We start from the raw sequence: 27,275 nt of genomic DNA, 5'->3' as shown, positions 1-27,275 counted from the left end.
TGTTTGACTCTTTCCGCCTATGGCGTAAGGAAGCCAAACAGAAGGAAATTAAATTAGCAAAGAGAAATAAGAGAGAAAAGGGTATCTCGATAATGCAAGCTGCTATACAGTTTAAAGATAATGAAGAAGAACAGATGAGTGAGCAGTTGCACAGGCAACGTAAAATGGTGATTGATAAATGTTATCCAGTTTTGCCGCTTCTTCAGCAAGATGCAGCAAAAGAACTTGAGAAAGATCCTTTAATGTCACACTTGTTGAGTTCGCCACCCCCTTATGCGCAGAATGCTACAGCACCTCCGCAACCTTTAGTTGTGCAACATCCGGTTATGTTGCCTCAGGTTCTTCCACAGCCGCCAGCTCCTCTTCAGTTGGCTCCTACTCCTATGGCGCAGCCCCCTCAAGGGCCGCCGACTTTGCTACCTGCTCCAACTGTACTTCCTACGACTTTGTCTACTACATCGACTGCCTCTTCTGGTGTTCTTCCTGATACTGCCTCTGCGTCTGCATATGCGTCTGCCTTGCCTCCCTCTGTTTTTCCTCCTGTTCTTTTGTCAACTTCTCCTTCTGTCGGAAAGAGAATGACAGATACTGTTGCTAGCCTTATATTTCCTCTCTTTGGGTCATCTGGTGTGACCCCTAATTCGGAGCGTAAGCAGTCGCGTAGTCAACTGCCTGATTATCAAGAGAGAGAAATGTTTGACCGTATGGCGCGTAAATGGGTTGCTTACCCTTCAAAATATGATGTGGAATCTGTTATGGATGTCTTCCGTCAATGGGAAGCACCGAAACAAAGATACGTTTTTGAGAAAATGTGTGCTTTCCTTTGTGAGGAATTGGAGGATAATGATTTGGAAACAAATCCACCTGATTTGTGCCGTGTACGGTTTGAGTTTGAAAAGGGCACGATTGTGGGTTCTGATGTTGAGAAAGCAGTTGCGACGGTGTTGTCCTTTAGGAATATGGATCCTTCTCAGTCACTGTTTGAACATGACTCCTCTGTTAAAAAGAAAGTGCGACAGTACCCAATGAGAGAAGTCCCTCCGGTATGGAAGGACGCCGTTGCGGCTGATGCCGCTAATCAAATTGATGCTGTTCCAGCTCATTTTCTGCGTGTTTGGGTACATGTTCCTTGGAAGCGAGCTGAAGTTTTCACTCTTAAGCAGACTTTGCCTGACCCCCTTAAAAACCCTGCAGGGTATTATAAGAAATTATCACAGACTGCAGACTCATGCATTATGAATTTAGCCGACATAGACATGTTATTTGGGAATGTTGTTCCACAGCCTTTGTGGGGATTGATTCGCCATACAGATCATGCGCAAGAGTTAGGTGACTCATGGGCTAATATTAGTGCTGCAAATGATAGACAAGTTGGTGGTGCCAAGCCTGAGCCTTTGGTAGCAGAACTCCCTGCTAGGATCATTACTTACATGAAGACTTTAATGCCTGCGATGCGTGTGAATTGGGATAAATTGTCTTCGTGTAAGCAGAAGAAAGATGAAACAGTGTCTGATTTCTTCACCAGGTTTGAGGAAACGTTTATCGACCACAGTGGTCAAGATATGAGTACAGAAGGTGGTCAACGGTTGTTTGTTGACAAGTTTGTGCACAATTTGCTTCCCGAGCTGTGTAAGAAATTGAAAGATTCAGAGTTCTTGGGCCGTTTCCTCTTCAGCACAAATATTGGCCACTGCACAGTACTACGAAAATAGGGATAAAGATGAGAAGGATAGAGCAGACAAGAGAACTAAAGAATTAAAGACGAAGGTTCTTTTACAACAGGCGTATCCGCCACGTGGTGGTCAGAGTAACTATCAGCAACCTCAACAGTTTCAGAGAAACTCGCAAAGGTTCGAGTTTTCTCAACCACGTGTTCCTGTAGGTCCCAATCAGTGTTCATATTGTAAAGAAGAGGGTCATTTCAAGTATAGTTGTCCTATTTTGTTACAGCGTACGAATGGTGCTTCTGGCGCAAGAGGTCGAGGTGTTCAACAAGCCCCTAGAGGTAGAGGACGTGGAAGTCTCCCCCAGAACGCGCGTTCGCTTCCGTCTCAAAATTCAATGAATAGTTTTGACCAGCAAAATAACGCGTCTGGTAGGACGGCTCAGTACTATGCTGACGACTACTATGCAGAAGATGAGAATATGGAAGGTAATAATTGCTAGGACAGCCATAGACAAAGAGAGGGAGTTGTTTCAGTTCCAGTAGATCAGAGTGGACCTTATGTTAAGGTGATTACATCAGGTGTGTCAGAGCCTTTTCTGGTGGATACTGGTGCTACAAAGAGTTCTATTATGCACTCAAAACTCCCTGGCGCACCTTTGTCTGGCGAGATGAATGTTTCAGTAGGTTTTTCTGGCGCCCCGGTTAGGAACCCGATTTCTATTACTATGTCCCTTTCTGTTGGACCTTGTGAATTGAAAGCACCCCTTATTCTGACGACAGGTTGAGGTGAAAACTTGTTAGGATTGGATTTGTTGAAAAGATTGTATGCGACATTATATTGTTCTCCTTCAGGAGTACAACTTACACTGGGTAGAAAAGTGATCTCTCCAGTGTATTTGTCGAAGGATAAACTTCCGACCGAATTGTCGTTTCTTCCTGATATCCTTTGGGCTACTGGTCCTAATGATGTGGGTCTTTTGGAAATACCGCCATATGTTGTAACATTGAAAGCCAATGTTAAATTGCCACGCATTCCGCAATACAAGATTTCTAGTGAAGGCGAGAAGGCGTTGCTAGCGATCATTTATGATTTGATCAAAAAAGATGTAATTGAAGAGACAAGAGGCAACGTTTGTAATAGTCCTGTTCTGCCTGTTTTGAAACGTACTGACTCTTCTCAGCCACCTGTTTACCGGTTCGCGATTGATCTTAGAGAGGTCAATAAAATAGTTTTGCCACAATTTCCAGTTGTTCCTGATATCACTGCCCTATTGACTATGATTCCAGCTTCCGCCACCTGGTTCTCGGTGATTGACTTGAAGAATGCTTTCTTCAGCATCCGATTGCCGAGGAGAGCAGGGATATTTTTGGCTTCAGTTTAGGAGGCCGAAGCTTCCGCTTCAAACGCGCTCCTCAAGGCTACTGTGAAAGTCCATCAATATATAGTCAGGCTTTAAAAACACAGCTTGATACAATTGTTTTACCTGATGGCGCTACCCTTATTCAGTACGTAGATGATTTATTAATCGCTGCAGATACTGAAGAAATTTGTAAAGAAGCCACCTTGTCGTTGTTGCGTCATTTGTCTGATTTACATCACAAAGTGTCCCTTTCAAAACTGCAATATTGTCGACAAGAAGTGACCTACTTAGGTCATCTCTTATCGAAGGAGGGAAGGAAACTGACCCCAGACAGAATTCAGGCCATTGCAAAATTGAGTGTGCCAAGGACACAGAGAGAAGTACGTGCTTTCTTGGGCATTACATCATACTGCAGACAGTGGATACCGAATTTTTCTTTGCTGGCCAAACCTTTGATAGCATTGACCTGTAAAGATACACCAAACCCCGTTCCATGGTCTGAAGATTGTCAGAAAAGTTTTTCCGAATTGCGTAATGCATTGTGTTCGGCTGCTGTGTTGGGTACCCCCGACTACAGTAAGCCCTTTACACTGTATGTCCATGAGAAAGAGGGTTTTGCATTGTCAGTGCTGACACAGTCTTTTGGAGACAAGCAGCATCCATGCGCGTATTTTTCGTCGACTTTAGATCCGGTAGCTAAAGCATTGCCGAGTTGCTTGAGAGCCACAGCGGCAGCAGCTGTTTCTATTCGACAATCTGCTGGTTTAGTGATGAATAATACGTTGATTGTGATGGTTCCACATGCAGTGGACACGTTGTTAAACAGGACCAAGACACAGCACTTAACTAGTGCTCGATTGTCAGGTTACGAGTTGACACTGTTAGCAAGTCATGTGCACATAAAGAGGTGCAATACGTTGAATCCAGCCACGTTATTGCCGATTTCAGTAGAGACAGAGGATGTTGAACAGCATGATTGTTTTCTCAGGACAGAATAAGAAACTAAAGGGAGAGTAGATCTTAAAGATACTCCTCTTGTAAAGTGTGATGGTACCTTATGGGTGGATGGTTCATGCTTCAAGCTTCCGAATGGTGATTCGACTGCAGCATATGCTGTCACGACTTTGCATACGATTGTTGAAGCTGCACGTATACCACATAATTCAGCTCAAGCAGCAGAATTGATTGCACTTACAAGAGCGTGTGTGTTATCGAAAGGAATGAAAGTGACCATATATACCGACAGCCAGTATGCGTTTGGTGTGGCTCATAGTTTTGGACGATTGTGGAAAGAACGTGGGTTCCTGACTTCGCATGGAGCTAAAATTCAGCATGGTCAGTTGGTGAATGAGCTTCTTGAGTCACTGACCTTGCCGTTACAAGTTGCAATTGTGAAATGCAGTGCACACAAGAAGGTTACTGACGATGTTGGTCGTGGCAATGCATTTGCTGACGAAATCGCAAAAGAAACAGCAAAAGATGTGATGAATCGAATGTATGTTGCAGGCCCTGCAAGATGGGTTGGTGACGTTGGAATGTGTGAAGATACGATAGAGAGTGTGAAGTCTCTTCAAGCTGAAGCTTCAGAGAAAGAGTTGAATGTGTGGAAAGAAAGTACGGGTAAATTGGATGAAAATGGTTGTTGGGTTGACTTGTCAGAACATCAGCGATGGTTGTTACCCGATGCGTATGTGCTTGCAGTGGTGACAATGGCTCATGGAATGGCCCATATCAGTGTGAAAGGGATTTGTAAGTTGTTGGCTCCAGTATGGCAAAATGCTGGAATTCCTAAATGTGCAGAGAATGTGGTCAAGAATTGCATGGTGTGTCTGAAATACAATCCTGGTAGGGGAACCCCAACTCCAGCTGGTCATTTTGCGCCTCCAACGTATCCGTTCGAGGTTTTGCAGCTAGATTTCATCCACATGGAAAGGTGCAACAATTTGATATATGTACTCGTTGTTGTTTGTGCCTTTTCAAGATGGGTAGAAGCATATCCCTAAAAGACAACACTGCCTTATCCACAGCTAAAGCCCTTGCCAAAAAATTCTTCCCTAGGTTTGGAATGCCGAGAATGGTCTGGAGTGATAATGGGAGTGAATTTGTGGGTCAAGTGATGAAAAAAGTATGTGAGGGGCTAGGTATCCAGCAAAAATTCCACGCTGCAAATCACCCCCAATCAGCTGGACTAGTAGAGTGCTATAATGGCACGTTAAAACTGAAGTTGGCAAAGATACAAGCGAGCTCTGGTTTTAAATGGCCCGACGCTCTGCCTTTAGCACTCCTATCAACAAGAATGACTGTGCATTCGCGAGTGGGACGTAGTCCCTATGAAATCGTGTTCGGCCGCCCAGCCAACATATGGGGAGTGCCAAGGCCGACAAAATTCAGTGAGATTGAACACCCTGTACTGCTTGATTATTTGTATGAATTGACGGCTAAATTGCGTGTTCTACACCAACAGGTTCACGATACTCTGCCTCAGGTCTCTGAAGCTCCAGGACATCTTATCGATCCTGGATCATGGGTGCTGGTCAAAAACTTCCAGCGGACAAAGAATGATCAGCCCCGTTGGACCGGCCCCCACCTCGTCCTTCTCTCAACGAGATCAGCTGTTCGAGTGGAAGGGAAAAAGAACTGGATCCACGGCATACACTGCAAGAGGGTCCCTTTACCTCTACCGTACGACCGGTGGGTCCAGGAGGGGATTGCTGACTCTGAGACGGAGACTGTGCCTCGTTTTCTGCCATTTAGCGATGCACGTGTAAAAGGAACAATTTCTGAACGAGAAAGTGACAATATTTTGCAAGAAGCTGTGCCACCGTCAATTCGATTGAACACTACAGAGCCTGAACTCTTGTTCCAGAACCAGACAGTACCTGGAAAAAGCCGTTATAATTTGAGGCCGAGAACTATGGACAAATAAAAAGGAATATGCTACTTACCAGTATGCATCTGTTCTTGGCATGTAGAGCTGCAGAGTTGTACACTTTGCATAGATCGGCATCTGGTGTTGGGCCCGGATGTTTGCAGTTTGTTTTTGTTCTTTGGACAGTCTTTGGAAGTCACGAGTTGGGTGACTCCTCCTTCGGTCCGTACTGCGCATGGGCTTCGGCTCCATCCTCAGATTGTTTTTCGCCAACAGGGAAATGATGGAGCGTAGTAATAACAGTGAGAAACCCATGTGTGTTGTACCTAAATAAGATAGACTGGAACGGATACTGGCAGCCGGGGAGGCGGGTGGGCGTGTACAACTCTGCAGCTCTACATGCCAAGAACAGATGCATACTGGTAAGTAGCATATTCTATTCGGGGCATATGAGCTGCAGATTGTACACTTTGCATAGATTACATAGCAGTACCCCACCTTAGCGGCGACCACCGGTATCCGTTGCAGCGGTTTGAAATAGTGTCTTTAGTACAGCCTGGCCCACACTAGCTTGTTGCTTGGAGTGCACGTCTACACAGTAATGTTTTGTGAAGGTGTGCGGTGTTGACCATGTGGCTGCTTTGCAGATGTCATCTAAGGGTATGTTCCCTAGAAAAGCCATAGAAGCCCCTAACTTTCTTGTAGAGTGGGCTTTAGGTGGAACAGATAATGTTCTTTTTGCCTTTTGATAGCAAATTTGTATGCACTTTACAATCCACCTAGCTATCCCTGATTTAGAGATGGGGTTGCCTTTATGCGGTGGAGAGAAGGAGACGAACAATTGTTTAGTCTTCCTGAAAGGTTGCGTTCTTTGTATGTAGTACAGTAAAGCCCTCTTAACATCAAGTGTATGCAGAGCCCTTTCCGCAACAGATTGAGGTTGCGAGAAAAAAACAGGTAATTCCACCGATTGATTGAGATGGAAGGGGGAAATGACCTTGGGCAGAAATTTTGGATTGGTACGAAGTATCACTTTGCTGTGATGTATTTGTAAGAAGGGTTCCTGTAAAGTGAACGCTTGTATTTCACTAACCCTTCTAAGGGAAGTGATAGCTACTAGAAAGGCTGTTTTCCAGGTGAGGAACTGTAGCTCACATTTATGCAGTGGTTCGAAGGGCGAACCCATAAGCCTTGTAAGAACTATGTTTAGATTCCATACAGGAGAAGGTGGTGCCCTGGGTGGAATTATGCGTTTAAGGCCTTCCATAAAGGCTTTAATAGCGGGCACCCTGAACAGTGATAAATGCTGTCTGTTTTGCAGGTACGCAGCAATCGCTGCTAGGTGTAGGCGTATGGAAGAATATGCCAGGTTACACCTTTGAAGATGAAGTAGATAGCATATAATGTTTTGAATGGATGCATCTAAAGGGTTGATCGTATTGTTACGGCAGTAAACAACAAATCTCTTCCACTTAGCGGCATAGCATGCTCGAGTGGTAGGACGTCTGGCTTCCCTGATAATGTTTATGCAATCAGGGGGAAGATTAAGGTATCCAAATTCTAAGATTTCAGGAGCCAGATCGCACGGTTGAGCTGCGCTGGGTCCGGGTGTCTGATTTCTCCATGGTTCTGAGTTAGGAGGGATGGGGACAGGTGCAGTTTTTGGTGTGGCACCACTGAGAGCTGCAGTAGTGTGGTGTACCACGGCTGCCTGGCCCATGTTGGGGCTACTAGAATGAGCGTGAGGGAGTGCTGTTGCAGTTTCCTGACCACCAATGGAATTAGTGGGAGAGGTGGAAAGGCGTATGCAAATCTGCCTAACCAGTTCATCCATATCGCATTGCCTTTGGACAATGGGTGTGGGTATCTGGCGGCGAAGCTTGGGCATTTTTTGTTTGCGTGGGTGGCGAAGAGGTCTATCTGAGGATGCCCCCACTTGTGGAAGAATGGGAGAAGAACTTGTGGATGCAGTTCCCATTCGTGTATTTGTTGCGTTTGTCTGCTGAGCAGATCTGCCATGGTGTTTTGTATGCCTGGGACGTGCTGTGCCAGGAGAAAGATGTTTTGTGGAATTGCCCATCTCCATATGCTCTGGGCTAAGCGGGAGAGCTGGGGAGAGTGTGTCCCCCCCTGTTTTTGAATATAGTACATTGCAGTCATATTGTCTGTGCGAATAAGGACTGCTTTGGCTGAAATCTGTTTTTGAAAAGATTTTAGGGCTAGAAAGATTGCCAAGAGCTCCAGATGGTTGATGTGGAGAGATTTTTGTTGTGGCGTCCATAGACCTTGCATTGTGAGGTGTAGGAGGTGCGCTCCCCAGCCGGAGAGCGATGCATCCGCTGTTAGAACCACCTGAGGAACCGGGTCCAGGAACGGTCGCCCTTTGGAAAGGTTTGTGGTGTTCCACCACTGCAGAGAGTGATGAGTGCGGCCGTCTACCAACACCAGATCCGTCAGCTGTCCCTGGGCCTGGTTCCACTGTTTTGCTAGGCAATCTTGGAGTGGACGGATGTGGAGTCTTGCATGGGGCACTATGAAAATGCAAGATACCATCATCCCTAGTAGCTTCATGAATACTCTGGCTGGGAGAGAGTGCTGAGCAAGGAACGTTTGGCGCAAGGCCTGTATGCTTGCGATCCTGGCTGAGTTGGGATAGGCTATACCTTTGGAGGTGTCTATAGTGGCCCCGAGATATTGCTTTATGTGAGATGGTACGAGGTGAGACTTTTGGTAGTTCACCGTGAAGCCTAGCTGGTGGAGCAGTTGGATGGTGCTGTTTGTATGTTGCACACATTGGTGGTAGGACGCGGCTTTTATGAGCCAGTCGTCTAAGTAAGGGAAGACGTGAATATGTTGACGTCTGAGGTGTGCTGCTACTACAGCTAGGCATTTGGTAAACACCAGTGGTGCGGTGGTGACCCCGAAGGGGAGAACCGTGAACTGGTAATGCTGACCGTCCACCACAAACCGGAGGTACTTCCTGTGAGAAGGGTGTATTGGAATATGAAAGTATGCGTCTTTCAGATCCAGGGTAGCGAGAAAGTCTCCCTGACATAGGAGTGGGAGGACTTGTTGTAAGGTGACCATGTGGAAATGGTCTGAACGTATGTATGCATTTAGAGGCCGGAGGTAGAGAGTAGACCCCTAAATTTTGCTGATTGACGGGGACCTGCTCTATAGCGTGTTTTTGGAGGAGGGAGATCACCTCCTGTTTGAGCATTGTGGAATGTTCCTGTGACATTGGACGGTGCCTTGGTGGGATATTGGGTGGGGTAGAAGTTAGCTCGAGACAGTACCCTGACCGAATAATTTGGGTCACCCATTTGTCCGATGTTATGGACTCCCAGGCGTGAATAAAGTGTTGCAGTCTGCCCCCGACCGTAGTGAGATGGTCTGGGGGGAGCGAGGGGAAGTCATTGTGCGGGCGGTGTGGCAGAACGGGTGGTGTTGGTTTTGCCCCTGCCCTTATTGTTGTTGCCCCTGTATCCACCCCTTCCCTTTGAGAAGGTATTTTGAGGAGGGGACTTGTAGGAGGTAGAGGCGCTATCGGTGGAGTAGCCTCTGCCTGTGCCAGGAAAGGACGAACGCCGAAAAGAGCGTTTAGGGGTCTGGGATTGCAATGCCCCCATAGACTTTGCTGTGTCCGTGTCCTTTTTCATTTTTTCTAATGCTTCGTCCACCTTTGGCCCAAAGAGGTGTTGTTGGTCAAAGGGGTGAGTATGGATGCCTGGACTTCTGGCTTGAACCCAGAGATCCTGAGCCAGGCATGACGGCGAAGCAGGACACTAGTATTTATGGCTCTAGAAGCAGTGTCCGCTGCATCGAGGGCACATTTAATGGAGGTGTTAGTAATGAGCTTTCCCTCCTGTATTAGGTCATGAGCCTTACGTTTGTGTTTCTCCGGGAGGTGCTGCATAAGAGCCTCAAGCTCATCGTAGTGTGCTCTGTCATAACGCGCAAGCAGCGCTTGTGTATTCGCAATGCGCCAGATGTTTGCGGCTTGGGAGGCAGTGCGTTTACCAGACGCATCTAAGAGTTTTGATTCCTTATCTGGCGGTGGAGCGTCGCCTGAGGACTGGGAGTTAGACCGCTTTCTAGCTGTGGACACAACTAGGGAATCTAAAGGAGCAGGGCCCTTAATGTATGTAGGGTCTGTGGGTGCTGCTTTGTACTTTTTTTCTATTCTGGGGTTTAAGACCCTGGCCCGGACAGGGTCTTTAAACACCTCTGCAGCATGTTTGGTAACGCCCTTGAGCATGGGCAAGATGGCTGTAGACTTATCTTGAATATCAAATGTATCCAGTAAGAAGTCGTCTTCCACTGGTTCGCTATGTAGTTCCACCCCATGATAGTGTGCTGCTCTCTGCACTAAGTGGTGAAACCCTAGTGAGTCCTCTGGAGGAGATGGCCTGGATGGGTAGAGGTCATCTTGAGGTACATCTGGTATGTCAGGGTTTTGGTAATCCTCCCATGGGTCTGGGGTCCCCGGTGGTGTGGGGTCCATTGGGGTGTCCGCTGGATCATAATCTGGATCCCCGTAATCCGGTTCTGGGGACGGGGTCGGGGAGTGATGAGGCAAGGGTGGCGGAGACCCGGGAGGGAGAGGAGGTGGAGGTGGAGGAGGAGGAGGAGGAGGAGGTGGTGGGGAGGGCACTCTGAGAGGAGATGTGGCAGAGTCCTTGCGCTTGGGCGGTGGAGGAGGAGCTGGTGTGTCAAGACGTCTTTTCTTGACAGTCAAAATCAATAACCCAGTGTTTGGATCCTTTGACAAGGTTTTTTGACAAGGATCAGGTGTAAAAAGGTCCATTGGCGCCGAATGTTCCGCTGGGGCCGATGTTTTCGGAGCCGAGGATGTGGGCGTTTTCTGTGCGCCATGCTTTTTTGGAACCTCGGTGTTTTCGGCGTCGAGGCCGGCTTCGACGCCGGAACGTCGGTGCCGAGGGATTTATGTTTGTGTTGGGTCGGCACCGAGAGTCCAGGCTTCGACACCGGTGGCTTCGGAGTGGAGCTGGGCGTCACTTTCTTCGGTGCCGAACGGTGTGTATCGGCACCAGGAGTGGGCTGGCTCGAGCCCGAGCCGCCGTGAGACTTGTGAGGCTTCGACACCGGGCCCGAAGGTGGGGTGATAGAAGCTGCGTATTTGGTTCTCCCTAGGCTCGAAGGCGAAGGTGTAACCTGAGTCTCTTTGGATATGGGCACGGGGGTGGGAGGGGGTAGAGTACTCACGACCCTCTGCGCCGGTGTGATGTCCTCCAGGTCGGAGTCGTCGGCCTCAGAAGCGCTGACGATGTCGTCCTCCTGCTCGGTGTCTTGCTGCCCCGAAGCTCCGGCGCCGTCTCCGAAGATGTCCGGTGGAGCCGCGGTCGATGAGTGCGCCATGGTGCGTCGAGCTCTTCGATCCCGGATGGTCTTCTTTGATCGAAAAGACTTACAGGCGGGGCAGTCTCTGGAGAGAGGCAAAGGTTACACACCTGATGGAGGTCGGTGTGGGGAAATTTAGACCCACATTTTGGGCACTTTTTGAACGGAGTCCTTTCCATCGGCCGGGACCGGAGTCGAGGAGGGCCCGAAGGCCGGTGCCGATGGTGGAATAGGGAAAAGTGCTTCTACGAGTAGATGAAGAAGATGAAGAAACTCGATGAACGAGGATTTTCCGTCGAGGCTGGAACCGTAAAAGTTCGAAGCCGGAGCACGAAGTATCACATCCGAGCCCGATGGCGGAAAAAAACAATCTGAGGATGGAGCCGAAGCCCATGCGCAGTACGGACCGAAGGAGGAGTCACCCAACTCGTGACTTCCAAAGACTGTCCAAAGAACAAAAACAAACTGCAAACATCCGGGCCCAACACCAGATGGCGATCTATGCAAAGTGTACAATCTGCAGCTCATATGCCTCGAACATTCTTTTTCTTTGCTATTTTTGAAAGTGCAGCTCTCTCATCTGAGAAACTTTCTTATTTTTGTTTTTTCGAACCGCCATCCGGGTTCAGCTGTAGGGTCGTGGTTGCCCAAGTCTTTGGAGTGCAGCTGAAGACGTTAGGTCGACAGTTCTGGTCGGTCTAAGGGAGTTGCCCTGGACTGACAGAAGCACTCTTTAGCATAGAACACCCTACCACCACGAGCAGCAATCAGAGAGGATGGAGTTTTTCGAGAATGAGAGACCTGCCAAACAGATGAACATTTAAAGCCAGAATGTGTATAATGATAACAAAGAAACGATTTTTGATATTATGTATTTTCATGTTGCTTAGTGTAATGACGTTTTTAATAGGATATGTTTTATTCTCTTTTCAAGTGGCATTTGCACCCACTACACAGCCCATACCTCCTTCTACTGTTCCCTCGCATTCTTTTCACCCTCTGCCTGAACACGAGTCCGCTAGAAGATTAGAATTTGTCAATAATTCATTCATTCAGCTTCTACACCAACACCAATTAGTAGTGAACACAACTAACTGTTGGGTGTGTGGTCTTATGCCTCATACTACTGATAAAGGTATCCCTTATCTGGTCCTGCCTTTCAGCCATAATGGTTCTGTGTGGGCATATAGAACGGTGTTCATATACGCTCATGAAGCCAACCCCCTACGTTCTGTGAAAGATAATCCTAAGAATAGTGCTCTAGTTAAGGGTAATGTATATATGATTAGGGAAGGTATTTCCTATGAGACTATCCCGAGAGATGAGACACTAGCATATATTGGATGGAACATAACAGGATATGGAGTTACTCTGAGTGAGAACCAGCGAGCAAAGAGATCTTCCCCGATTTGGATTGTACCCCATCAGGGTCACCTATGTCTGCAAGGTAATGGCAAGAATCCCAGAGCTCAGTTGGGGAGAAGTATCTGCACTAAAACATATGTTTTTGCGTCTCAGACTTCCCCTTCGTTCTTAGCAGCTAAGGGTACCTATTTCATCTGTGTGGGAGGGCAGGCTTGATAAACAGGCGAGGAGGCTGGATATATTTGCCTAAAGAAAGAGTTTTATTTTGTTTCTGAGACAAGAGAGTTCTGGAGGTTGTTGTGTCTTCTGGTTTCCCTCCTGCGAGTATTTCCGCCGAGTCCGATGGGTCTGTAGAGCTTGAGCTTGACGTGCCAGGGGGGTCTTCGTCCGTGCGGCGGTCGTCTTCCCGGAGGCTCATAGGAGGGAAAAAAGGGAGCCGTCAGTTATGTATTGACTGGTAGGTTGCGTTTAAGAAGCACCGTCACCACACTAGGAGTATTTCTTCGGGGTCTATCGGCTGTAGGATCGTGCAGGAATAGGGTAGTGAAGGGAATAGGGTAGTTACAAAAAGGACCTGAAAACCCTCTTCTAAGTACTTATTCGTTCAAGTTTTTTAACGTGCACTACGTAAGAACAAGGTTCGCGGGATGAGGAGTCAGCGAGGTTTGGGTTGCAAAGACGTATAGCTAGGTCCGACTTTAACAAAGCAGGCATAGGGCAATATAGCGTACCAAGCTCAACCTTCCTTGGTCTCTCCCGCCTCCCACTCAGTGCGTTCCCTCCCGTCTTCCACTAGATTCCGTCAAACCCTCGGTTCTTAAACCCCTGTGACGCTTTCACTCACCGGCCCCGCCGCAACTCTCCAGAGCTGCGGCCGCTCCCCAGCATCCTCCGGAGGGCACCACCAATCTTGGCACCACCGGTCCTCCGACTCCGCATCTTCCTGGTCTTCCTTCCGACTGTCCTCGTTTGCGTCCGCTCTTCCCGCTGTTCTTACTCCGCCTTCGTCTTCTTCCTGCTGTTCATTCCGCGTCCCGTCCTCTCTCTCTCCTTTGGTCCGTGACGTCGGTGTCCCTTCTCCTTTGCCTTTCATTGGGTGTTGATTTGCAGTTCCGGGGTTAACCCCGCCCTCTTCCGGTTCCTTGCTTCCTGTCTGTGGATCGCCTCCTGTCTGTGGATAAACAGGAGAGGAATATGGGTATCGTGGTTCAGGGCAGTCCATCATTCTCTTACGGGGGACTTTGTGTGGTAAGTGTTGACCAGAGCCCTTCCATGGCGTCATATTCGTGAGATCGTCCCGCAATCCCTCACAATCTGCCATAATAGAGCCAATACATGGTTGCCCCCTGACTTCTCAGGCACATGTTTTGTTTCGTTCCTGTTGCCTCCCACCTACACGGCCGCGGCAGATTACCATAAGACAAGGATAATTAGAGGTGTCATCAGTAAAGAAGACACTACAGGACACGAACTTGGAGATTTCGTAAAGGGTTTTCTGCCGTTTTGGGGCCCTATGGTTAACAGCAGGAACATAAGGCAATTGACAAGGGTGGTTGAATCCACGGTAGTTGAAACAGCCGGTGCCCTTAGTAATTTGACTGCTGAGCTCCAGTCGGACCGCCTTATGACTCTTCAGAACAGGGTCGCATTAGACGTCATACTTGCAGACCGAGGTGGGGTATGTAAAGTGATCCAATCAAGTTGCTGTGTTTTCATTCCAGATAACGCTCCGACAGTCTACCAGGCCATTTCCAAACTACACAAGATCTCCGAATCTATTCACGTGGATAAAGGAGATTGGTCATTGATGGGGTGGTTCTGGGAACTGATATTAGCCTGGGGATGGAAGATTCTGATAGTCATTGGGATGATCTTAGCCATTCTTTTCCTGTTCTGTCTGTGTGTACAGTGTGCTCCTGCAATATGTGGCCTCTGTGCTACATCGTGTGTAAGGAAACCTGTATCAAAAGGCGAGCTAAGTAATAGGATGATGCTACAGCAACATCTCAACGACTTTATGGATATAGACCTGGACTCAGATTAACGTGAGTATAGGTGATTGCCTATGTAAGGGCAAAAGGAGGGTCTGTGGTACGGAAAATTCTGGACCCTGTTATAAACATCGTCGTATCATGACGATTTTGGTATCAGCAGACCGAGAATGATTAGAATACTATGCACAAGCATTTTCGTCATATTCGGGTGACAAAATCACCTTAAAATCACTGTTTCTGTCCTGAACCCTCGGGTTCCATTTAAACGGCAGCCATTTTGTGATTGCCCTTACATAGGCCAATGACTAAGGCCAAAAACGAGTCTGAAGGACACGTGCACCTTTGCTGACTCCTCTGTGACCTGGGCAAGCTGACTCCACTGCCTGAAGCCAAACCTGTTCGGCCAGTTCCTTTCCCAGTGGCCGAATGAGATTAGTATCAAGGCACAACATATCATTAAACCTTTCATCACACACAAACCATGCATAATCTTACACACACCTGTCCCTGTTTCTTTCTTTATGACTTGCTTTACGAGGAGGAGGTGCCCGTTTTTATTGAGGGTCCGTCGATATCTGATGAAAGTACTGAGCATTGCCGGGTAATTGATTGAGGGCTGGACAGACTGAAATATGGGCTTATCATCATGACTCTGCTTTTTCTTTGTAGTGAAAATATGTGAATGGTCAACTGTAAAATAAGGAATGATTGCCTAAAGCATAATATTTTGTATAAAAGGAGAAGACTGGCTTTGTAAAGGGGAGCAGTCTCCTGAGAATATACACCGTGTTGTACTTCTAGGATACCTGTTACTGGCTGCAGCCAATAAACAAGATCTTCACCAAGAAGACTCTGTGTTTCTGTAGTCTGAAACAGGAAGGACTCGAAGTCTTAGGGTGTGTTCCCTGGCACCGCTGGGTTCTGAAAAACCCAGTACTTCATGACACCACAGGCCTGCTACTGCAGCCTGGGTGAGGTAGTGTTAGCACTCCTCACTGAGATATAGGTACACTATATCCCTACCTGCACACACATATAAACCTATCAGTCACCCCTAAGGCAGTCCCTATCAATCCTGAGGGCAGGGTGCTTGGTTTCCATGTGAGGGGGTGCCTCTGCCTGAGCAGGGCCCCTCTGCAGCTCTCAGAGTCCATTATCTGTGGCTGTTTGTGGATGCGGTTAAACCATATACTCTTAAGTGCATTATAACCTAGCGGTAAATGCTAACTTTGGAATGGCTGCATCAAAACATGTTGTGTTTGGTGTCAAACGCTTTGGAATCATACCCCCACACCAGTAACTGGTGTGGGAGTATGATCCCACCCTTCTGGAGGGATAGACATGTACCCACTGTGGAAACACTGTAGAATCCTGAAGAGTCCTGGCATCACAAAATGGATGCCACCAGTCACAGACACTGGGCTGCCCTCCTGCTGCTGACCGAAACTCGCAGTGGAAGAGGCCCAACAATAGGCATCCTGTCACAGGGAGGTGTGGTCACCTCCCAGACAGGGATTAGTGTATTGGGGCTGGGTGGGTGCACTCCTAGAGTGCTTTGAAGTCCTGCACTGGGGGATCATTAGGCTCCTCTGTGCATATGCCAGTTCAAACCGGTTCAGGGGCTACCTGCCCCTGCTCTGGCGCGAAACTGGACAAAGGAAAGTGGGTGTAGCCACCCACTCCCCTGACCCTCCCATAGGAGGGGTCATAGAGCTAGTCCCTCCTTTCCTTGTAGTATAAGTTAGGGAACCCTTGCCATTGCAAACTAGATATCCCTGGACGACGCTCTGAAGAAGAATCCTGGACCTTCGACGTTCCACTACCTCTGGAAGACTGAAGAATCTCCCTTGGTATCAAGGAGTGACTTCCCTGCTTGGCAGGCACCAAAACTTTGAATCAACGGTCGCAAACTTTCCCGCTCCCACCGGAATCCGAAGTCCCTGCAGCCCCTGAAATGGATTTCCTGACTTCTCCAAGGCCATCGTGAGTCCCCAGCGATGCTGAGGCAAGTGGACCCCACGAGTGACGAGGAACCGCAATACCTGGGTACCGGGCACTATTTTCGAGTGCAACCCCTTCACGACGTTCTACAAACGTGTGCATTGGACCACGTGTGGTCCAAGCCTCCAGCAGGATTTCCTCCGAAGATCAGAGGCCTACCTCGTCCCGAGTGACCATGGGCTCCTGGTGAGTGAATCCTCCCAAGGCGTCTTCGCGATCCCTTGCCGGCTGGCTTGTGGGTCCCCAGAAGACTTTTCTACGAAACCAAAGGGCTCCCCTGGTTGCTCCAGGCCTGCCCTGACTTACACTCGCTGGGCGAGTCCCTCACACCTTGCTGGTCTGCACCGTTGACTTTTTACACTTTCCACGAGACTTGCTGTTGTCAAGGCTTGTTGGCTCCAATCTGGTCGCCGACACCGCAGTAAGCTGCAGACTTCGTGGGACATGCCGAATCCAGCTCCTGGTCGTCGTCGACGCCTCCTGGACCTCGTGGCTGAAGAGTCAAGACACCCGTGATCACCTGAAATCACCCGACGACTGTGGGCATCCAGCTTCCTTGCCCCGGGTCACTGCCAAGAGACTTTGAACACTGTCTCCTCTGCTTTCAGGTCTTCTTTCTTCTGAATCCAGGCTTGGATTCCACCGGACACTTCTCCTGTCTTCACAAGCAGCAAGTCTTCTTTGGCTCCCATTGAAAACGGCGCCGCGACCCGACACCAAAAGACACCTATGCACCCGGCTTCCCTGGGTGAGGTAAATCCAGCACTATGGTGCTCCTGTGGGTGTTGGCTCTAGAACTACTTACCCTGTAAGTGACTTGCATGTAGACTCTCCCAAAGTATCCTAAAACTCTAAATTTCCAATCGCGACTTGCTCCATTGAAGTCAATTGGGATCCGCTGCTGTGTTCTCACACTGCATGCGTCTCCCCTGGGTCCTTTACTTACCTGCCTTGGGTGGATTAGTGAGGCCCCAGCGCTTCTGAAGGTCCTAGGCCTTGTCCCTTCTCAAGTCGTTATCTCTAAGTCTCTTTTTTAGTATATGGTCTGGTACGCCCCTAGGGCCCCAGCCATATTTGTGCTTAACTTGTTGTGAAATGTTGAAACTGAATGCAACAGGATGTGGATCACTCAAGTGGCCAAGTAATGACTTGGCATATTTTGCAAAACACTTTCTGATCATCCTAAACATTGTGGTTATAAAAAAGACTTTCTATAATGGTCGATGTTGGGCACTTATAGAGGTCTAAGTGCAGCAGAGCATTTAAGAGAGAAGATCATTCGGCGAACAGAAAGCATGAAATGTTAAAATATGTTAAAATATGTTGATAGGACATTACTGATGAAGCTTAGCATAAGCTGGTATTGGCGCTATGAAACTAGGTTGAAACAGCTCAAGTTTAATGAGTGCATTTTGGGAGGCTTCTCTTGTATGAAGGAGCAAGAAAGTAAGTGATGTGTGACAGAGAGGAAATGTTTCAGTGTGGGTGTGGGTATATAACTTGTGAAAAGGGAGTGCCTTCTTTGCACTCAGTTTCTGCAAGAGGTGTTGCGATGAACTACCTTGTATGTGATGTTGCTGTTTTTTAAGTTGGATTAAGTTCAAAGGGAAGCCATCTGACAGATGGGGAAACAGGTGTGAGGTAATAAAATCGTTTTGTGTTGAAAACCTTGCTACAGTGTAGTGAGCCCAGCAATGCTAGAAGAGCATGTCTATTTACGATGTTAATTTAATTTAAGCCCCGGAAGGAGCACATGACAGATGCATTACATTCCGACTGAGAAAAAAAGAAGCACAACGGGCGGTAATGGCAGCCCATGGCCACACACCAGAGCAGGCTTCTGATGTGGCAGCACTAGGTAGGTTTTTGGGGTCAGTGTAGGGGAAAAAGTACCATTCGACTGGAGAAGGAAATAATCAGATATGTTTTACCATATAAAGGTCACAAAATGCCCTGGAGAGTTATTTATAAAACATGGGTTAAATCATTCAGTTGCACAAATAAATTATTTAAATATAGTGATAAACTTGAAGTGAGGTAAGAGCCAGCCGATAATTATTTAGGAACAAGGATGCACATGAGGCAGAAAACCCCTAGTGAGGATTTAAAACCAATTTAGATAATATGTGATTAAAAGCTTAAATCAAACATTTTACAGAAATGTCACCTTTGCTTGCAGTGCTTAATGAAAAGTTTTCCTTGATGTTATTAAAATACTGAGAAGGACAATCATTTGGTTCTGAGATGACACTTTTTTAACTTTAAAGTAGTGATGTATAATAATCTTAATGCCAAACATTTTATTGCCATCCTCTGTATCTTTGTCTCCATCAACCATATTTGATCATCCCTCTTTCTCAATATTTAAAATATACTTTTTATTTGCTTAAGAGCGCTGAGTCCGACTATTAAGAGATACAGTTTTCCTGGTCATATTTCCCTCAGGTGTGGGAATGCTGTAGGCTTCTAGGGTCTAAGCAAGAAGATATAACTAACTTGATTTCCTCATACCCCGGTTAGACGTATGCACAAAATAAGTGCAGATACTGGGGTGAGAAGAAATACTTGAAAAATAATGTTTTGCTGGACTGATTAAGTTTGTGCAGTAGATTGGTACAATATGCAATATTATGATTAAATTATAAGAAAACCTTGAACAGATTGTTTGTATGCCATACTATTTGAAGCCTAGATACTATGTTATATTGTTCCATTCCAGAATTTGCACTGTGACTAACACATTATGCTTCAGGATATTTATTAGGGCCAGTGCTCCTCTGGGTTTTATTGAATATGATTTGCATGTTTATTACTAACCAACACTAATTAAAGATCATTTCAGTACAGTGATAGGTGGTAACTGAATCTTTAAGTAAGTGACACCACAGTTTGCAGACAAAACAAAGAACACTGCACTATTATGAACTTGCCTCATGACAACAAATTGCATATTTGCACATCTATGTTGAATCCAGTGACTTGGAAATAAATCAAACTGTTCATGAAAATTTGATTTAAAACATGAAAACTGGGTACAGGAAGGTTTGAAGACTTGGGCAGTTGTGTGTGTCATTTTGTAATACATGGCCACAAAATACCTTAAGAAACCCATGTTCATCCTTACCTCCGTTTCTGTGCTTCATTGCTAAGCAGACTTCAATAATCTGTACCCCCAACTCATAGTAAAAATCTCCAACTCCTAACATCTCCGACCAAAAGCCTTTACCAGCTGGACAGAAAAAAAACAAATGTAAGGGAGAAAGCCGTAAACGCCACAGCAGACAATTGGTCCACAAGACGTCAACAATATGCTGAGGCATGATACACACCACAATGGATTATGTGAACCATTGCAAGTGTAACATATGACAGGGAGTCAGGTTTTACTGATGGTGCGTTCAATAGTAACATACAAGTTTACTGCCTGCAGTTTCTCTCTATCTGCAGGTCACAGGCATAGCGTCAGTTATCAGGGTCACACCATCTTCATTTAAATATTAGTACAGAGTTGGTCACTTTATCAGATCATGTTTTAACATAAAGAGCTAAATAACAAAATATTCAATTACGGGGAAGGGGGGCATGGAAAGAGAAATACTAGTTTCATGAAGGGGGCATCATCAGCTTAATGGTAAGATGGCTGCAGCATTTTGAATGTTAATAAACATTGATTTAATACATGATGCAAGCACCACAGGGTGGAAACCAGCTCATTGTGACATTACCATAAATATACCATGTCATTAGGTGTAGGACCAAGGAAAGAGAAGAGGGCAGGAACGAGAGCAGAGGCAGAACAAAGGAGAACAGTTCAGAATGTTGAAGGAAGAACAGAGTCGGTGAAAAGGCTTTTTCTGGTAAAAATGGCAGAGTGACGGGTGATGGAAGTCAACATTGTGATGGTAACACAAGTTCAAGGATCATTCTCCGGTCCTCCCTTTTCATTTTCAGTGTCAGTACAGTCATTCAAAAGGACACATATCTAACATACAGCCGCAGTGTGCTACATTTAGGTTTATAAAAAAAAAAGCACAAGTGTGTATGAAATACACAGCATAATGAGTACAATTTTTAATTTAACACGCTCTGAACGACAACAAACACATCTTGCAAGAAGATAGTTGTGTGGCCATGCTACTATCTACCAATTTTAATTACTCATAATTTGCAAAAGACTTGAGAAAAGTTAGGCAGGTGCACGATGAGCAAACAAAAATAAAAAAAATATTTTAGGACTGTGTCCACCCATGTAAGAAGGTAAACTCTGAACAACTTAATAGTAAGAGCTTCTAACAAATTATGCTTTGAAACAGAATGGTTTAAGGGAAAGAGGCACAATGTTGGCGCACAGATATCAGCAGCATGTTAGTGCTGCCACCACTGCACAGAAAGTCATGGCAAGTCAAAAAGCAGTTTTTAGTAGTAAAAGAAACACAGCAACTGAAATACAAGTTGCAAGCTAAATAAGGAAACAAAGTCCAACAGTCCACGTAAGAGGTTTCACCCAAATCCAGTCTCTGCCAGCGCTCAGCTTTAATCAGAACAAGCTAATGGAAAAACTATGCTTATTTCAGAAGTGAGGTAAGAAACTGAGAGCAGATGCCTTACAAGCCAATGGATCCACACCGATTGTTGCACACATATCTTGAAACTGCACCCTGAACTGAGAATTTTTCCGAATTTCTTGCTTGTGTTTGCTTGCAAATTCCTCAAGGTTAGTCTTAAATGTGTCCAGCTGCTTAGACATCTGTAAAAGAAAGAATATAAAAATTAAATTGCAAGGATTGCAATCAAAAGCTTGGACTATAGAGCGCATACGACTTACCAACCAATGCTGTGAAGCGCAGAGAGAAATTTAAAGTCTTCATTACTTACTAGTAATCATCACTATACCACTTCCTCTTTACCTTATCAGAGTACTTGCGAACTAAGGTAGTCAATACCTCATCTCAATATAATCTTAAACCATTATTTTACTGTTAAGACATTAAGTCCTCTTGCCTGGTAGAAAGATTATAAAATGGGAATCCACTCATTCCTCTTCTATACCATTGATAATATCTGTTGGCACCCCAGGTAGGAAGTACTGGGACGAGAAAGAGGATTTAATGAAATGAGGACTACTGCATTGGGTCTATGGATCTTCGAGGAAGAGGTAGACGTGAGGCATATGCTTGCACAAGAATCCAACTACAACTAGCACTGGCAAAGCCAATAGGTCTCGGCTTTCTGACCACTTAGCATTGCCAATGTTTGATGTGATGCAGCGTGGCTAAAGCTACACAGAAAAAAAGCCTTTGACGAGGTCCCTTGAGTCATTTTGCAGTTGCATGCACCACATATGCATGCGACATACAAAATGATGCAAGCATTTTTTTGATCTTTGTAATTACCGATCGAACTAATGTAAGACGGGGGAGGGGCTACATGGCAGGCGCGAGTGGGGGGAAAACACCACAGAGGGTGGTACGGAGGGCACAGGGAAGCAATGGGGAGGAGCATACGGGCATGCGCAACAGGGTGTGAGGCAGGCGACAGAGAGCAACCCGAGTGGAGAGAAATACAAGAGGGAGACAGCTTGAAAATACACACTGTCATTGAGTGCTCAACATGAAAGAAAAAGGTAGCGCTTGAAAATCAAGCAGTGGAAGTAGCGATTTCAGCCAATCACTGAGATTGTAAAGAGGCAATGCTCCATAGCAGAGGCAAACACCAAAATGACAAGCTGGGACACAAATAAGAAGTAGGCAAATGGGAATGACAAGGAAAGCCAACCAATAGTAAACAGCGGGTGGGCTCCAAGCCCATTTACATTGTTGATAAGCCGCTGTGTGCCTCTCAACAGACAGTGATGCACTGTCTAGCAGGCTTGAACTAAAAAGAACCACTGTAATATTCGCATTTAGAACCAGTGTCCCTATCACTTATCCTATGTGTTATATTTTCTTGCTTGAGGTTAACTGAACTATTGCTTAAGAGACCATCCAAAAGACAGACTGACACATTCCTGTCTCGAGTTCACTAAAGGTTAAACTCTATTGCAGGGGGGGGTGTACTTCCCTCCAACCGAAGAGAAGACTAATCCATGCACTTTTTCTGAAGCAGCGGTACGACTTAAGTTCCTTAAAGCATACTGAAGGTATATGTAAGTAGGAGTTAAGATGTACCAACCTGCTTCAGTTATGTCAGAATACTTTCCCATGCACATAGTAATGCTGCACCCTTATATGGCCCCCTTGCGCAAATAAATGCTGCAGCTGACCTGCAGCAGTGACCATATGGCCATAGCTCCTTTGATTTTACGTAGTTTTCACAGTGCTATACACTGGAGACTAACGTTCACTGTATGAGCTGGAAACCCACTTTTTTTGAAACACTACAACCAGTTTTGATAAAACAAGCGAAAATCGTGTTCCTTTGAATAGGATGGAGACCACTTGGCGTAATTAAGCATCATTCGCTGTAAAAATTTAGTGCAATTGCGCTATTCGTGGTACGCACTGGAACAGTGCAAACGACAGAGCCCAGGTGGTGGTCATTTGTGGTTCTTTTGTTTTTTGTCACTTTTTGTAGCGCAAAATGCTTCCTTGAATATAGATGCATTTTGTGCTAAAATAAATCCCAAAATGCTAGTTCTGCATTTTATGTAATTATGCATAGGCAAATTATGCAAATTTCGTAGCAACTAGCTAGAAGTTTGTTTCTTTCCTGTATCATGAGGACTAGATAAGTGCAGGGAAATGAATCGTGGTGCAGAAGGACTAATTTGGCTGCTGCATGCAGGAAGATGAGGCAGCTGCTGCGGCAAGATGATGGTACTGAAGTTCAAAACAGAAACCTACCTATCACAACTGTGCAAATAACACTGATTGGCAGGAGCATGAAGGCAGCAGTAGAGAAAACGGATACGAGTTCTCAGCGACATACATGTAAAAACAATTCTAGAGGATGCTGGACTATGACTGCCATAAACATGCTGCCCTTAAAGAATTAAATTGTGTGGTCACATACCGTAAGGCCACCAACAAGCAGAAGCGTGGTGGCTATGGACACGACAAACAGCACCGATAAAACACATAAAAGGCAGCACAGCCATGGAAATGAAAAACGAAATTTACAGTTTTTGATGCAAGACTTAGCCTGATTACCACACATGAACACCCCTCACCCCAGCATTACACGACTGCCTGCCACCCTGGAGGAGTTCCCTTTGCACCAGTGTGTTGCAGGACACTGAACTGGATTGCAAACTGTGTATCCTGAAATAGCCCTGTGTGTTCCGCAGAACCAGGCACCGTCAGCAGCACCAGTGACACATATCCGAGTAGACTTAGATGTCAATGTGAAATAAGAGGACACAATAACACGAGAAAGGGCAACTTGAGTCCATACAATCACGACCATGGTGCAAGAAACTGGCTCTATATATACTGCACCAAAGTGAGGTACAGTGTGTATAGAGTCCAAGGGTCTGCAGAGGTTTGGCAGAGGTTAAAGTTAGGTAGAACCTTACTCTCTAAAGTGGTAGCTTGGTCGAGCAGTAAGGCACTATCAGAGGACAGTGTTAAGCATGTGATGTACACACTCAGTCAGCAAATGAATTCACACACTCAAGAACTGAACTCTAGGCCAATTGTTTTGTATAAACAAGCATTGGCATAGCCAATAGGTCTCGCCTTTGGGACCTTATAAGTGTTTAGTTATCCAGCACAATATCCTTGGTGCAACAACATCACGTGTTGCATGGCTAAATACTTAAGGTCCCAAAGGCGAGATCTATGCCAATGCTTGTTTTGAGTGAGTGGCTCATGCAGGTATACCACTGTGAGGTAGAGAAGTTGAGAGTGCTTTTACAGGAGCCCCTGTGACATTGTGCCTCTTCAAAATGTATCTTGGGTCTGGTGTAATACTTCTAGTCCCTATTCCCGTCTTCTTGCACCCAATGCATACTTAAATGTCCCATGCACAGGCGGGGTTGACACTCCTATTACCTCTGCCTTCCAGTGACACTTTACCCGTCACAGGTGGTGGTGGATGTGGTGGTGGTGGACGTGGTGGTGGACGTGGTGGTGGTGGATGTGTGGTGGTGGATGTGTGGTGGTGGATGTAGTGGTGGTGGATGTGTGGAGGTGGACGTGGTGGTGGTGGATGTGGTGGTGGTGGATGTGGTGGTGGTGGTGGATGTGGTGGTGGTGGTGGATGTGGTGGTGGTGGTGGATGTGGTGGTGGTGGTTGTGTGGTGGTGGTGGTGGATGTGGTGGTGGTGGACATGGTGGTGGTGGACATGGTGGTGGTGGACATGGTGGTGGATGTGGTGGTGGTGGACGTGGTGGTGGCCGTGGTGGATGTGGTGGTGGTGGTGGACGTGGTGGTGGTGGTGGACGTGGTGGTGGACATGGTGGTGGTGGATGTGGTGGTTGGACGTGGTGGTGGACGTGGTAGTAGTGGTGGTGGTGGACGTGGTGGTGGACGTGGTAGTAGTGGTGGTGGTGGACGTGGTGGTGGTGGATGTGTGGTGGTGGTGGATGTGTGGTGGTGGTAGACATGGTGGTGGTGGACATGGTGGTGGACATGGTGGATGTGGTGGTGGTGGACGTGGTGGATGTGGTGGTGGATTTGGTGGTGGAGTTGGTGGTGGTGGACATGGTATTGGTGGTGGAGGTGGTGGTGGACATGGTGGTGGTGATGGACGTGGTGGTGGATGTGGTGGTGGTGGTGAACGTGGTGGTGGTGGTGGACATTTTGGTGATGGACATGGTGTTGGGGGTGGATGTGGTGATGGACGTGGTGGTGGATGTGGTGGACGTGGTGGTGGATGTGGTGGACATGGTGGTGGTGGACGTGGTGGTGGAGGACTTGGTGGTGGTGGTAATGTGATGGTGGTGGTGGTGGACATGGTGGTGGACGTGGTGGTGGACGTGGTGGTGGTGGTGGACATGGTGGTGGTGGACGTGGTGGTGGAAATGATGGTGGTGGACATGGTGGTGGTGGTTGACCTGGTGGACGTGGTGGTGGATGTGGTGGTGGACGTGGTGGTGGACGTGGTGGTTGATGTGGTGGTGGACGGTGTGGACGGGGAGGTGGTGGACGGGGTGGTGGTGGATGTGGTGGTGGTGGACGTGGAGGTGGACATGGTGGTGGATGTGGTGGTGGTGGATGTGGTGGTGGTGGTGGACGTGTTGGTGGACGTGGTGGTGGTGGACGTGGTGTTGGTGGACGTGGTGTTGGAAGTGGTGGTGGTGGACGTGGTAGTGGTGGACGTGGTGGTGGTGGTAGACGTGGTGGTGGTGGACGTGGTGGTGGTGGACATGATGGTGGTGGATGTGATGGTGGTGGTGGACGTGGTGGACGTGGTGGTGGACCTGGTGGACATGGTGGTGGTGGACGTGGTGGTCGAAATGATGGTGGTGGATGTGGTGGTGGTGGTGTATGTGGTGGTGGTGGTGTATGTGGTGGTGGTGGACCTGGTGGACATTGTGGTGGTGGTGGACGTGGTGGTGGATGTGGTGGTGGATGTGGTAGTGGTGGTGGACGTGGTGGATGTGTTGGTGGTGGTGGTGGACGTGGTGGTGGACGTGTATGTGGTGGTGGTGGACGTGGTGGTGGACGTGTTGGTGGATGTGGTGGTGGATGTGGTGGTGGTGGTGGATGTGGTGGACGTGGTGGTGGATGTGGTGGATATGGTAGTGGTCGTGGATGTGTTGGTGGTGGTGGACGTGGTGGTGTATGTGGTGGTGGTGGACGTTGTGGTTGATGTGGTGGTTGATGTGGTGGTGGATGTGGTGGTGGATGTGGTGGTGGATGTGGTGGTGGATGTGGTGGTGGATGTGGTGGTGGTGGACATGGTGGTGGATGTGGTGGACCTGGTGGTGGATGTGGTAGTGGACGTGGTGGTGGTGGTGGACATGGTGGTAGACATGGTGGTGGACATGGTGGTGGACGTGGTGGTGGACGTGGACATGGTGGTGGTGGACGTGGTGGTGGATGTGATGGTGGACGTGGTGGTGGTGGATGTGGTGGACGTGGTGGACGTGGTGGTGGACGTGGTGGTGGATGTGGTGGTGGACGTGGTGGTGGACGTGGTGGTGGACGTGGTGGTGGTGGACGTGGTGGTGGTGGACGTGGTGGTGGTGGATGTGGTGAGGGTGGTGGGGATGGTGGTGGTGGACATGGTGGTGGTGGACATGGTGGTGGTGGACGTGGTGGTGGTGGACGTGGTGGGGGTGGATGTGGTGGACGTGGTTAAAATCTTGAAAGATGTAGTTAAAGAAAGGTTAAAGACAGTGGGTAGAAGGGTGCAATGTACACATACAGGTTGTACACATACTGAAATCGTACAATCTTTATAGTCAATGTGCAAAAAAACAGGCATAGAAATGTGCTTTTTTAAAGGTTGCTTGCCTCGCCTGGTGACGTACATATTTCCTTACTAGACTAGATTTAATAAAATTATGTGCAATGCTTAATTAATAGTTGATTTGGCAAACAGATGGAGTTAAAGCTCTGCACGTGGCAGACGCACTCAGAAGAAATTATTCCCCGTGTCCTTTTACAATGCACCACGTATGAGGGAGCACAAAATACGTTTTTTTGTGTCAATTATATAAAAACCTTTAATCAATCGCTTCACCCTTCGATTGGCTGCGATAACATCACTG

General features: G+C 47.2%; 1 protein-coding gene across 4 annotated transcripts in view; it reads right to left on the bottom strand.

The window, feature by feature from the left end:
• LOC146771117 (vacuolar-sorting protein SNF8) overlaps window positions 1-27,275 on the bottom strand; it is a 334,422-nt gene that overhangs the window by 231,413 nt on the left and 75,734 nt on the right. For 3 of the 4 annotated variants that reach the window (XM_085640346.1, XM_085640345.1, XM_085640348.1), the window contains exons 3-4: window positions 21,226-21,364; window positions 19,742-19,846 (exon numbers count right to left, since the gene is read on the bottom strand). In XM_085640346.1, the coding sequence (XP_085496472.1) occupies window positions 19,742-19,846; window positions 21,226-21,364 (244 nt within the window). The remainder of the gene's footprint in view (window positions 1-19,741; window positions 19,847-21,225; window positions 21,365-27,275) is intronic. The other variant, XM_085640347.1, reaches the window with a different exon arrangement.

Source organism: Triturus cristatus, unplaced genomic scaffold (assembly GCF_964204655.1).
Source record: "Triturus cristatus unplaced genomic scaffold, aTriCri1.1 SCAFFOLD_189, whole genome shotgun sequence".
Taxonomy (NCBI): domain Eukaryota; kingdom Metazoa; phylum Chordata; class Amphibia; order Caudata; family Salamandridae; genus Triturus; species Triturus cristatus.
The sequence above is the reverse complement of the archived record's forward strand: the minus strand, read 5'-3'. Positions and strand labels throughout refer to the sequence as shown.